Source organism: Pan paniscus, chromosome 9, assembly GCF_029289425.2.
Source record: "Pan paniscus chromosome 9, NHGRI_mPanPan1-v2.0_pri, whole genome shotgun sequence".
NCBI lineage: Eukaryota > Metazoa > Chordata > Mammalia > Primates > Hominidae > Pan > Pan paniscus.
In genome coordinates this window covers 17144235-17158710 of record NC_073258.2, presented here as the reverse complement: position 1 = coordinate 17158710, position 14476 = coordinate 17144235, and the positions used below count along the sequence as shown (strand labels likewise).

The window sequence follows — 14476 nt, the reverse complement described above, 5'->3', positions numbered from 1 at the left end:
AAGAAAAAAAGTGAAATTTTCATTCATTTGTACATGGCATAAATGATATAACAAATGGTATAATTCTAACTTAAAATTTATATATATATATATATATGTAGCAAATAACCGTGAACTTTAATTTTTTTCTTTTTCGCTAGCTGATTATCACATTATATTTAATGGTATTAACTACTAACACTGAATTACCTTATGACTAGTATAAAACTAAATCTGTATTTACTTTAAAGTCTGTAATTTGAACATTTCATTTGATTATTTCCTTTCCTTTATAACAAAATTTCTTTTAAACATACAAAGCATTTATTTCATTTACCTTACTCATTTTAGAGGCAGTCTAACACAGTGACAAGGTTTTGTAGCAAACATACCTGAATTTGAAACCTAAACTTTAATCTTACCTGTGTGACCTTGAGTAATTTACTTAACCTCTGAATATTTTAGTTTCTTCAATGTAAAATCAGGATAGTAATGTCTACCTTACTATGGGCTAATATGAGAAATCTGATAATATATGTAAAGCAAATAAAGCAGTGTATAATGTATGATTTAAAGCACAAAAAAGTATTATTACTATTAATATTATGGAAAATGATGAGATAAAATATAGAAAAATATGTTATAGTTCAAAAGAGATAGCGATAACTTAAAGATGAATAATTAACAAAAACCTCACAGACAGGGTAGCATCAGGCAAGGCCTTAAAAACTTGGTAGAAAAAAATTTTTTAATTTAGAAGAAATATGTCACCGATGTAAACATGAGATGATTTTTACTCTTTGAAAAAACATACATATGATGTTCAACTCGATTACCCACAGAAATAAATGGACTAGTAATCAGAACAGTAAATTAAATGTTACTTTTGTTTTTTGTTGTTGTTGTTGTACCTTGAACTTACATTTGGGTATGTTTGCAATTAATAATTATTCAAATTAATGAGTTCACAACAAAACTGTTTATTAAAGTATCCCCAATACATTTTGGAACTGAGAAATATTATGAACATTACACCAAGCTAGCTAAATAATGTCTGCTCTTTGCGGAATTTTTTTTTCTTATGAAGTGTTAATATGTATTAGTTTTCACTTTAAAACATTTCCTGATACCAGGGCATAGCCCAACTATTTCTAGCCTTTCTCCCCTGCAAATACCACTAAAATAAACACCTGTCTATATATGTTACTGTGAACAATTAAGCATATTTCCTATACACAGCTTCCCATAATCTGAATTGCTGAATGCAAATTAACATGTTAAAATAAGGTCATTCCTCTAAAACTGCCTTAGAATATGTTGATCAAATCTACACTTCTAATTATATATAACAGCACCTATTTTTCCATATCCCATTACAATTAGCAACTATGAATTTAATTAATCCCTGATAGGCAAAAAAACCTCTAATTGCTGTTTTAACCTGAATTCTCTGATTATTGTGATTCTAAATGTTCCTTATAATATTTGCATATTCAAACGGAACACACACAAAAACAATTTTTGTTTGCAAGTAACCTTTCCTCAATACTGTTTAAAAACTGCTGAAATTAGGAAAGAACAAATCACAAATTTACTGAGAGTACAGTGTGACTTTCACTTTAACAATACAAGGTAATTAGAATCTACTCATAAATATCTCCAATGACAACAGGAATACCTCATGTAAAAAAAAATCATTTTCATAGACAAATCTGTTTTTCATGGTCAATTTTTCCTTTTCTTCATATTGTATCCTTTTAAGGTAAATACTTATGTCAGGCCATAAGTTTGCTGTTTTATTATTTGTTTTGTGTTTGTTTCTTCTGTTCCTTGTTCCTCTGTTTTTTCTTGCTTTTCTGGGGTTATTAGAATATTTTTATGATTCCATCTTGATTAATTTATAGAGTTTCTGAGTGTATTACTATATAAAGTTTTCTTAGCGGTTGCCCTTGGCAATACAATGTACATATGTGACTTATCACAGTCTACTGGTATCAACATTTTACCACTTTGAGTGAAGTGTGAAAACCTTACTACGAGTTAGGTCTCTACCTTGCTTACTTTTAAGTATAATTATCTTGTCTTGAGTATCAGATGATGTTATAATTTTTGTTGCAATCATCAAATATGATTCATGAAACTCACAAGAAGGATAGTCTATTGCATTCTCCCACTATTTCTTCTTGTTTCATTGTTCTTTCTTCCTTCCTGTTACTTCAAGAGTCCTTCTTTTATAATTTCCTTTCTGTTTAAAGCAGGGGTTCCCTAACCTTTTTGGCATCAGGGACAGGTTTCGTGGAAGACAATTTTTCCACAGGCTGGGTAGGGGTGCAAGGAGATGGTTTCAGAATGAAACTGTTCACCACAGATCATCAGGCCTTAGATTCTCATAAGTAGCGTACAACCCCAAATCCCTTGCATGTGCAGTTCACCATAGGATTTGTGCTCCTATGAGAATCTAATGTGGTGGCTGATCTGACAAGAGGCAGAGCTCAGGTGGTAATGCTCATCTGCCCACTGCTCATCTCCGGCTATGTGGCCCAGTTCCTAACAGGCCACAGACCAGTACTGGTTGGTGACGCCTGGTTTAAAGAACTTCCTTTTGTCTTTCTTGCAAGGTAAGTCTCTTACTGACAGATTCTTTTGTTTTCCTTCATTTCACAATGTTTTCCCCTTCATTCTTTTTTTTTTATTATTATATTTTGTGTTCTAGGGTACATGTGCACAATGTGCAGGTTTGTTACACGTGTATACATGTGCCATGCTGGTGTGCTGCACCCATCAACTCCTCATTTACATCAGGTATATCTCCCAACGCTAGCTATCCCTCCCAACTCCCCCACCCCACTACAAGCCCCGGTGTGTGATGTTCCCCTTCCTGTGTCCAAGTGTTCTCACTATCCAATTCCCACCTATGAGTGAGAACATGCGGTGTTTGGTTTTTTGTCCTTGCGATAGCTTGCTCAGAATGATGGTTTCCAGCTTCATCCATGTCCCTACAAAGGACATGAACTCATCCTTTTTTATGGCTGCATAGTATTTCATGGTGTATATGTACCACTTTTTCTTAATCCAGTCTATCACTGATGGACATCTGGGTTAGTTCCAAGTCTTCACTATTGTGAATAGTGCCGCAATAAACATACATGTGCATGTGTCTTTATAGCAGCATGATTTATCATCCTTTGGGTATATACCCAGTAATGGGATGGCTGGGTCAAATGGTATTTCTAGTTCCAGATCCTTCAGCAATAGCCATACTGTCTTCCACAATGGTTGAACTAGTTTACAGTCCCACCAACAGTGTAAAAGTGTTCCTATTTCTCTACATCCTCTCCAGCACCTGTTGTTCCCTGACTTTTTAATGATCACCATTCTAACTGGTGTGAGATGGTATCTCATTGTGGTTTTGATTTGCATTTCTCTGATGGCCAGTGATGATGAGCATTCAAGTGTCTGTTGGCTGCATAAATGTCTTCTTTCGAGAAGTGTCTGTTCATATCCTTTGCTCACTTTTTGTTGGGGTTGTTTGATTTTTTTCTTGTAAATTTGTTTAAGTTCTTTGTAGATTCTGGATATTAGCCCTTTGTCAGATGGATAGAGTGCAAAAATTTTCTCCCATTCTGTAGGTTGCCTGTTCATTCTGATGGTAGTTTCTTTTGCTATACAGAAGCTCTTTAGTTTAATTAGATCCCATTTGTCAACTTTGGCTTTTGTTGCCATTGCTTTTGGTGTTTTAGCCATGCAGTGCTTGCCCATGCCTATATCTTGAATGGTATTGCCTAGGTTTTCTTCTAGGGTTTTTATGGTTTTAGGTCTAACGTTTAAGTCTTTAATCCATCTTGAATTAATTTTTGTATAAGGTGTAAGGAAGGGATCCAGTTAAAGCTTTCTACATATGGCTAGCCAGTTTTCTCAATACCATTTATTAAATAGGCAATCCTTTCCCCATTTCTTGTTTTTATCAGGTTTGTCAAAGACTGGATGGTTGTGGATGTGTGGTACTATTTCTGAGGACTCTGTTCTGTTCCATTGGTCTATATCTCTGTTTTGGTACCAGTACCATGCTGTTTTGGTTACTGTAGGCTTGCAGTATAGTTTGAAGTCAGATAGCATGATGCCTCCAGCTTTGTTCTTTTGGCTTAGGATTGTCTTGGCAATGTGGGCTCTTTTTTGGTTCCACATGAACTTTCTAGTAGTTTTTTCCAATTCTGTGAAGAAAGTCAATGCTAGCTTGCTGGGGATGGCATTGAATCTATAAATGACCTTGGGCAGTACTGTCATTTGTTTGTGTCCTCTTTTACTTCGTTGAGCAGTGGTTTGTAGTTCTCCTTGAAGAGGTCCTTCACATCCCTTGTAAGTTGGATTCCTAGGTATTTTATTCTCTTTGAAGCAATCGTGAATGGGAGTTCACTCATGATTTGGCTGTTTGTCTGTTAGTGGTGTATAAGAATGCTTGTGATTTCTGCACATTGCTTTTGTATCCTGAGACTTTGCTGAAGTTGCTTATCAGCTTAAGGAGATTTGGGGCTGACATGATGGGGTTTTCTAGATATACAATCATGTCATCTGCAAACAGGGACAATTTGACTTCCTCTTTTCCTAACTGAATACCCTTTATTTCTTTCTCCTGCCTGACTGCCCTGACCAGAACTTCCAACACTATGTTGAATAGGAGTGGTGAGAGAGAGGCATCCCTGTTTTGTGCTGTTTTTCAAAGGGAATGCTTCCAGTTTTTGCCCATTCAGTATGATATTGGCTGTGGGTTTGTCATAAATAGCTCTTATTATTTTGAGATACATCCCATCAATACCTAATTTATTGAGAGTTTTTAGCATGAAGGGCTGCTGAATTTTGTCAAAGGCCTTTTGTGCATCTATTGAGATAATCATGTGGTTTTTGTCTTTGGTTCTCTTTATATCATGGATTACATTTATTGATTTGCGTATGTTGAACCAGCCTTGCATCCCAGGGATGATGCGCACTTGATCATGGTGGATAAGCTTTTTGATGTGCTGCTGGATTCGGTTTGCCAGTATTTTATTCAGCATTTTTGCATCGATGTTCATCGGGGATACTGGTCTAAAATTATTTTTTGTTGTGTCTCTGGCAGGCTTTGGTATCAGGATGATGCTGGCCTCATAAAATCAGTTACGGAGGATTCCCTCTTTTTCTATTGATTGGAATAGTTTCAGAAGGAATGGTATCAGCTCCTCTTTGTACCTCTGGTAGAATTCAGCTGTGACTCCGTCTGGTCCTGGACTTTTTTTGGTTGGTAGGCTCTTAATTATTGCCTCAATTTCATGGCCTGTTATTAGTCTATTCAGAAATTCAACTTCTTCCTGGTTTAGTCTTGGGAGGGTGTTTGTGTCGAGGAATTTATCCATTTCTTCTAGATTTTCTAGTTTATTTGCTTAGAGGTGTTTACAGTATTCTCAGATGGTAGTTTGTATCTCTGTAGGATTGGTGGTGATATCCCCTTTATCATTTTTTATTACGTCTATTTGATTCTTCTCTTTTCTTCTTTATTAGTCTTGCTAGCAGTCTATCAATTTTGTTGATCTTCTCAGAAAACCAGCTCCTGGATTCATTGATTTTTTGAAGGGTTTTTTGTGTCTCTATCTCCTTCAGTTCTGCTCTGATCTTAGTTATTTCTTGCCTTCTGCTAGCTTTTGAATGTGTTTGCTCTTGCTTCTCTTGCTCTTTTAATTGTGATATTAGGGTGTCAATTTTAGATCTTTCCTGCTTTCTCTTGTGGGCATTTAGTGCTATAAATTTCCCTCTACACACTACTTTAAATGTGTCCCAGAGATTCTGGTATGTTGTGTCTTTGTTCTCGTTGGTTTCACAGAACATCTTTATTTCTGCCTTCATTTTGCTATTTACCCATTAGTCACTCAGGAGCAGGTTGTTCAGTTTCCATGTACTTGAGTGGTTTTTAGTGAGTTTCTTAATCCTGAGTTCCAGTTTGACTGCACTGTGGTCTGAGAGACAGTTTGTTATAATTTCTGTTCTTTTACATTTGCTGAGGAGTGCTTTACTTCCAAGTATGTGGTCAATTTTGGAATAAGTGCAATGTGGTGCTGAGAAGAATGTATATTCTGTTGACTTGGGGTGGAGAGTTCTATAGATGTCTATTAGGTTCGCTTGGTGCAGAGCTGAGTTAAATTCTTGGATATCCTTGTGAACTTTCTGTCTCATTGATCTGTCTAATGTTGACAGTGGGGTGTTAAAGTCTCCCATTATTATTGTGTGGGAGTCTAAGTCTCTTTGTAGGTCTCTAAGGACTTGCTTTATGAATCTGGGTGCTCCTATATTGGGTGCATATATATTTAGGATAGTTAGCTCTTCTTGTTGAATTGATCCCTTTACCATTATGTAATGGCCTTGTCTCTTCTGATCTTTGTTGGTTTAAAGTCTGTTTTATCAGAGACTAGGATTGCAACCCCTGCTTTTTTTTTTTTTTCCATTTGCTTGGTAGATCTTCCTCCATCCCTTTATTTTGAGCCTATGTGTCTCTGCACGTGAGATGGGTCTCCTGAATACAGCACACTGATGGGTCTTTACTCTTTATCCAATTTGCCAGTCTGTGTCTTTTAATTGGAGCATTTAACCCATTTACATTTAAGGTTAATATTGTTATGTGTGAATTTGATCCTGTCATTATGATGTTAGCTGGTTATTTTGCTTGTTACTTGATGCAGTTTCTTCCTAGCATCGATGGTCTTTACAATTTGGCATGTTTTTGCAGTGGCTGGTACTGGTTGTTCCTTTCCATGTTTAGTGCTTCCTTCAGGAGCTCTTGTAAGGCAGGCCTGGTGGTGACAAAATCTCTCAGCATTTGCTTGTCTGTAAAGGATTTTATTTCTCCTTCACTTATGAAGCTTAGTTGGGATGGATATGAAATTCTGGGTTGAAAATTCTTTTGTTGAAGAGTATTGAATATTGGACCCCACTCTCTCCTGGCTTGTAGAGTTTCTGCCGAGACATCCGCTGTTAGTCTGATGGGCTTCCCTTTGTGGGTAACCCGACCTTTCTCTCTGGCTGCCCTTAACATTTTTTCCTTTATTTCAACTTTGGTGAATCTGACAATTATGTGTTTTGGAGTTGCTCTTCTCGAGGAGTATCTTTGTGGTGTTCTCTGTATTTCCTGAATTTGAATGTTGGCCTTCCTTGCTAGGTTGGGGAAGTTCTCCTGGATAATAACCTGCAGAGTGTTTTCCAACTTGGTTCCATTCTCCCCGTCACTTTCAGGTACACCCATCAGACGTAGATTTGGTCTTTTCACATAGTCCCATATTTCTTGGAGGCTTTGCTCATTTCTTTCTTTTTTCTCTAAACTTCTCTTCTCGCTTCATTTCATTCATCTGATCGTCAATCACTGACACCCTTTCTTCTACTTGATTGAATCAGCTACTGAAGCTTGTGCGTGTGTCATGCAGTTCTCATGCCATGGTGTTCAGCTCCAACAGGTCATTTAAAGTCTTCTCTACACTGTTTATTTTAGTTAGCCATTCATCTAATCTTTTTTCAAGGTTTTTGGCTTCTTTGCAATGGGTTCGAACATTCTCCTTCAGCTCACAGAAGTTTGTCATTACCAATCATCTGAAGCCTTCTTCTCTCAATTCGTCAAAGTCATTCTCCGTCCAGCTTTGTTCCATTGCTGGCGAGGAGCTGTGTTCCTTTGGAGGAGAAGAGGCACTCTGATTTTTAGAATTTTCAGCTTTTCTGCTCTGGTTTCTCCCCATCTTTGTGGTTTTATCTACCTTTGGTCTTTGATGATGGTGACGTACAGATGGGGTTCTGGTGTGAATGTTCTTTCTGTTTGTTAGTTTTCCTTCTAACAGTCAGGAACCTCAGCTGCAGGTCTGTTGGAGTTTGCTGGAGGTCCACTCCAGACACTCTTTGCCTGGATATCACCAGTGCAGACTGCAGAACTGCAAATGTTGCAGAAGGGCAAATGTTGCTGCCTGATCGTTCCTCTGGAAGCTTCGTCTCAGAGGGGCACCCGGCCGTATGAGGCGTCAGTCAGCCCCTACTGGGAGGTGCCTCCCAGTTAGGCTACTCGGGGGTCAGGGACCCACTTGAGGAGGCAGTCTGTCCATTCTTAGATCTCAAACTCCGTGCTGGGAGAACCACTCCTCTCTTCAAAGCTGTCAGACAGGGACATTTAAGTCTGCAGAAGTTTTTGCTGCCTTTCGTTCAGCTATGCCCTGCCCCCAGAGGTGGAGTCTACAGAGGCCGGCAGTACTCCTTGAGCTGTGGTGGGCTCCACCCAGTTTGACCTTCAGGGCTGCTTTGTTTACCTACTCAAGCCTCAGCAATGGTGGGCACCCCTCCCCCAGCCTCGCTGCTGCCTTGCTGTTCCATCTTAGACTGCTGTGCTAGCAATGAGCGAGGTTCCGTGGGCGTGGAACCCTCCAAGCCAGGCACAGGACATAATCTCCTGGTGTGCCGTTTGCTAAGACCGTTGGAAAAGCGCAGTATTAGGGTGGGAGTGGCCCGATTTTCCAGGTGCCATCTGTCATGGCTTCCCTTGGCTAGGAAAAAGAATTCCCCGACCCCTTGCGCTTCCCAGGTGAGGTGATGCCTCACCCTGCTTTGGCTCACAGTCCATGGGTTGCACCTACTGTCCTGCATCCATGTCTGACAAGCCCCAGAGAGATGAACCCAGTATCTCATTTGGAAATGCAGAAATCACCCATCTTCTGCATCACTCATGCTGGGAGCTGTAGACTGGAGCTGTTCCTATTCAGCCATCTTGGAACCTCCTCCCCTTCATTCTTAAAGAATACTTTTGCTGGATATAGACTTTACAGCCATTTTCTTCCACCTCTTCAAAAGTGTTCTGCCACTTCCTTCTGGCCTTCATGGTTTTAAATGAGAAATCTGCTATTACTTGAATTGGTGTTCCCCTATAGGTTATGTGTTGTTTCTCTCTGGATGCTTTTTAAGATATTTTCTTTGTCTTTAGCTTTCATAAGTTTAATTATAACATGTCTTAGAGTAGATTTTGATGGGGTTGATACTATTTGGGGTTCAGAAAGCTTCTTGAATCTGTAGGATTAAGTTTTTGGCTAAATCTGGGAAGTTTTCAGCCATTACTTCTTCAGATACTCTTTTAATGCCACCCCCTTTCTCCTTCTCAAACACGAGCAATACAAATGTTGGTTCTTTGTTACTGCCCAATAGGTCCCTAAGGCTTGCTGATTTTGTTTCTGTTTCCTCTATGTTGTAAAATTGGCTAAATCTATTGATCTATGCTTAAGCTCACAGATTCTATCCTACTGTCATCTCCACTGTTATTCATCCCATCCAGTAATTTTAAATTTCTATTATTGTATTTTTCAGCTCTATACTTTCCATTTGTTTCTTCTTTATAATTTATATTTCTTTTGCTAATATTTTCTTTCTTTTTCCATTTGTTTCAAGATACTTTGTAATTATTTGTTAGAGCATTTTTATGATGTTTGCTTTAAAAATCCTTGCCAGATAATTCCAAATCTGATTCATCTTAGTGTTGTCATCCCTTTTTCTTATTCAAGTTGTGATTTTCTTGGTTTTGGTATGATGGGTGATTTTTTATTTTATCCTCAATATTTTCACTATAACTTACAAGACTCTGGGTCCTACAGAAATCTTTGCCATTAGAAGGCATATCCCCATTTAGGTTTATCACACAGGTCCTGGCCTACTTTTGTGGGCTGTGGTTTGGATGACAATTTTCAAAGCATTCACAATCATTTAGGTGTGTCTGAATTTTTTTTTTTTTTTTTTTTTTTTTTTTTTTTGGTGCCCGTTGGGTTCCCACTAGTCCACACTGGTGCCTTAGAGTAGGGGGAAAGAGAGCTTCCTCAGGTTGGGTCATCTGGTACCTTTAGGGGAGAGAAAGGAGTCTCCAGGCGACAGGAACAAAGATCACTTTCTGGGCTAGGCATTTGTGAGGATATCCCCCTTGCCAGGCACACTGGCCACCCAGTGTCTGTCATTGGGGAAGGGGAGTCTCATGCCCAGGAAGGAAGGAGAATGCTTCTCCCTGGTCACTGATTGCCAGTGGTTCCAAATCAATTCCCCCTTGCTAGAGCCACCAGACTTGCCTAGTGTTGTTGGCAGGGCTCTTGTTTAATCTGGGGAAAGAATAAGCCTACCTGTGTCATCTTACGTTGCTAGGTTGAGAGTGGGGGCCTAGACCAGGTTTGCTGTTGGGTGTGGGTCATAAGAGACTCTGTCACTGTGTTGTTTTTCCTGTACTAGGGTCCCTAGCCAGTCTGCCTTCCTCTTTCTATTTTTTGTAGTTCTCACTTGATTGCCTCTTACATTATTTCCAGAGTTAATAACTGTACTTAGCAAGGAGGAAAAGAGAGAGTTACATATGGTAACACATGCAGAGCATATAAAGTATAGTATATATAACTAAAGGCAAAGATAGTACTGTTATTATTAACAGAAAGTGAAGAGATAAAAATACAGACAAAATGGCCAGGCGTGGTCTCTTACCCCTGTAATCCCAGCACTTTGGGAGGCCGAGGTGGGCAGATCACCTGAGGTCGGGAGTTCAAGACCAGCCTGACCAACATGGAGAAATCCCATCTCTACTAAAAATACAAAATTAGCCGGGTGTGGTGGCACATGCCTGTAATCCCAGCTACTCCAGAGGCTGAGGCAGGAGAATCGCTTGAACCAGGGAGCTGGAGGTTGCAGTGAGCCGAGATCATGCCACTGCACTCCAGCCTGGGCAACAAGAGAGAAACTTCGTCTCAAAAAAAGAAAAAAATTATATATACAGACAAAATGGCATTAGAGTTCAAAAGAGATATAGAAACCTTCCATTTGGATGGTAACAGAAATTTTATGGAAGGGGTAGCATTTGAGCTGGGCCCTAAAAATTTGGTAGGATTATATTTATACTTGTTTACAATAAAACAAAACAAAAATGTATTGGGGAAGTGTACTGCACAAAATGGACACAGCATAAATAAAAGTATAAAAGTGGTAAAATACAATTTTTAAGTGGTAAAACAATGCTATACAGGGAATATGAAATTGTTGAAGTACAGATGATATAAGAAAGCAATGAAAAACAGGTTGGAAAGACATGTTGGGACCAAATTTTTGAGAACACTGGATTCCAAGCTAAGTAATATGAGTAATAAAGGGTCGTATATAATAGATTTTGAACAAGCTGCTAAAAAGAGAAAATAAAGTAAGTTAAGGGAAAAAGATGTGATAGAACGCAATGCAATTTTAGAGAGGATAGTTGGGGTATGCCTCACTAAGAAGGAAATGCTTATGTAAAGACATGACAAAGTGTGGGAAATAAGCATCCCAGGCAGAGAGACTAGCAAGTGCAAAGACCTGAGTCAGAAGCCTGTCTGACTTGTTTGGGGAATAACAAGGAGGCCAGTGCAGCTGGAACAGAGTAAATGAAGGAGAAAGTAGTAGAAGACAAAGACAGAGAAGTACAAGAGAGTAAGGGAGGGAACCATGTTGTGTAAGTTCTTTTACGTACATGACAAAGACTTTTACTCTGGGTGAAACGAGAGAAATGAGCAAGAGAGTGACATGATAACTTATGGCAGATCAAATTGAATATTCAAATTATTTGCCACAATTTTAAAAGCTGAACTTAAATTCCTATTTTCCATTCACTTATATTTGGCAAAATCTTGATTGTTAAACAGAAAGTTAAGAATAGTTTTTATGTTTTAAATGGTTATTGAAAAAGAAGAGGAGTGGGAGGGAGAAGAGGAAAAAGGAGGGAATGAGGAGAAGCACTGGGGACGGCAAAAGGTAGCAATGGTCATATGTTTCCAGCAAATGCTAAAATACTTACTCTCTGGCCTTTTAAAGAAAAAAATGCTCATTCCTGTCTTATACTTCAAGTTCAGATTAGTATTTATTATTATTGAAATTTATATAATATTGGCTCACATTTGTATTAAGTACCAGGCACATATTAATTAGCCCTTTGGGGGAACTGGTATTATTCTCAATTTGTAGGTGAGGGAATAGGTTCAGAGTGTCTTAAGAGGCTTGCCTAATTTTCCAGCTAAGAGGGACTGGTTTGTATCAGACCAACTCTTCTGTCTAGAACAACTAGAAAAGCTGAAATAAAATATAAATAGCATACATTTCAAGGCATCAAAACACAACCAAACAGCCAGGGCATAAAAGGCCAAGAACCCAGAATTAAGAGAAAAGATTAAAAGAAATCCAACATTCTGTGCTACTCTTTTCCCTCTAGGAATTTTCTGCTGATTCATAACTGGCACAGAGCAGAGAGGATGAGAAGCACAAAAGAGGCCAGAAAACAGAGTAGAGATCTATAGTCCCAAGGGGCTGGGAGACCGAAATTGGAGTTCAGAGCTATGAAGACAGGGGGTGCCAAACAAGATCCCAAAGTGATGAGAAAAACAAAGTAGTGAGCTTAAATTCAGACCTGCTTTTCCTCTAAAGGCATTTGCCAATTTATAAACAGTGGCTAAGAGAGAGATAAACCAAGTAGAAATCCTCAAAAAGATTTCTATTTTGAAATTAAAATAGGGCTTTCAGCAGTCTCACAAATGCCAGAAGGAACAACAACAAAAAAAGGAATTCCTAGAAAAACACAAGTAACTCAATTGTTAGAAGAAAAGATGGAAAATCTAAATGATACTAAAACTATTAAAGAAATTGAATCCATAACTTAAAATTTGACCACAAAATAATTCTTCAAGGTGAGATAGCTTCACCAGAGCATTCTTCCAAACATTAAAGGAGGAAATAATACCAATTTTTAATCTTACCCACACTTTTCGAGATAATAGAAAGGGTAAATATCTCACCTTATTTTATCTTGATATCAAGGTTCTTGGTAACCGTGGTACCAATATAATGCCAAGAACATTATGAAAAGTAAGAATTTATAGGCCAACACTCTCTCATAAACACAAATTCAAAATTTCTAAACAAAACATTAACAAATAGAATCTAGTGATAAAGATTTAAACAAAATACATCTTGATCAAATTTACTTTATTCTGGGAATACAGGGATGGTTTAATAAACATAATTAAACACTGTAATTCACCACATTAGTAGAATAATTAGAAAAAAAATCTCGAATCATTTGAATAGATGCAGAAAAAGCATCTGATAAAATTATATACCCACTCATAACTTAAGAGAAAAAAAGTCCTTAGTAAACTAGAATTAGAATAAAACTTCCTTAATCTGCTAAAGGGTATCTACAAAAAACATTAGTGGTGATATGTTGAACATTTTTTCCCTGAGTTCATGAAGAAAAACAAGGCTGCCTACTCATACTACTTCCATTCAACACTGAGTTGAAGGTCCTAGAAAGTACAATAACATGAGAAAAAGAAATAAAAGGCATAGGTTTGGAAATAAATAAATAAATCTGTCTTTATTCATAGATAACATTATTGTGTACTTCAAGACTCAAAGAATCTTCAAATAAGCTATTAGAATTATTAAGTAAATTTAGCATAAGGGGAAAGATCAATAAAGATAGACATCAAAAGTTAACACAGTTATTGCTTGATGTTTTATGAGTGATTTTCCTTTTTTCTCCTTATATTAAATACTTCTATTTTCATTTTATCTGATATAAACATATATTACTTAGGTGTTCAAAAAATTAATCCTAAAACAGTACACATATTATTCCATTTGTGTATATATAAAGTTCAAAAATTAGCAAAACTAGTTATTAGAAGTCGGATAGGATTTATCTTTGGGGATATAGGTAATGACTGGAATTGGGCATAAGTGAGGCTTCTGAGATACTGGAAACATTCTATTTCTTCATATCGGTACCAGTTACATGGGATGTTTAATTTCTGAAAATTGAGCTGTACACTTTTCTGCATGTATGTTATAATTTGATAAAAAGTTTACCAAAAAATGGAAGTTGGATATCTTTACTTCCCTAATAAAATATGTTGCCAACTGCTTTGCTTTGTCTCAGATATGGCCTTCCATCTATTTTTTCCCCTTTATAGAACAGTGGTCCACATCAGAAAAGAAAAAAATCTTATCCTTAATATAGAAATATTAGTTGATTCTGAGCCCAGATTATATTAGCAATATTTTTCATAAAAATTTATATAAATTTTGTTTTTTATCATTTTCTTTTTCCCTTATAATTAAAATATATTTTTAAAAAATCTACCTCAATGAAGGTTCTAGTTAACTTATTAGTTTAGTTAAAGAAAATCTTATGGCACAGAAATATTGTGAGTGTAACTTTAAGTGTCAAAAGTTTCATCACAGATATTATTTAGTGATCACAGATATTATTTAGATATTCATCACAGATATTAATTATACTTACTTGATAATGAGGCTTATACCATTGTTTTAAGTCCCAATCCCAAAGAATCATCTAGAAAAAAAAATTCACTTGGTTACAAACCAAAAATAAACAAACAAGTATATGTAAAGACAAAATTCAGCATTTTCAATTATAATTATCTAATATAGCTCAAAATCTGGA

The 14476-nt window shown here is 37.2% G+C and overlaps 1 protein-coding gene across 4 annotated transcripts in view; it reads right to left on the bottom strand.

Annotated features, from left to right (window-relative positions):
* The window catches only part of PDE3B (phosphodiesterase 3B), a 215065-nt gene that overhangs the window by 81108 nt on the left and 119481 nt on the right, over positions 1–14476 (bottom strand). For 3 of the 4 annotated variants that reach the window (XM_003818192.6, XM_034932203.3, XM_034932205.3), the window contains exon 2: positions 14315–14365. In XM_003818192.6, the coding sequence (XP_003818240.3) occupies positions 14315–14365 (51 nt within the window). Of the gene's footprint in view, positions 1–10476; positions 10711–14314; positions 14366–14476 lie in introns of all 4 variants that reach the window. The other variant, XM_034932206.3, reaches the window with a different exon arrangement.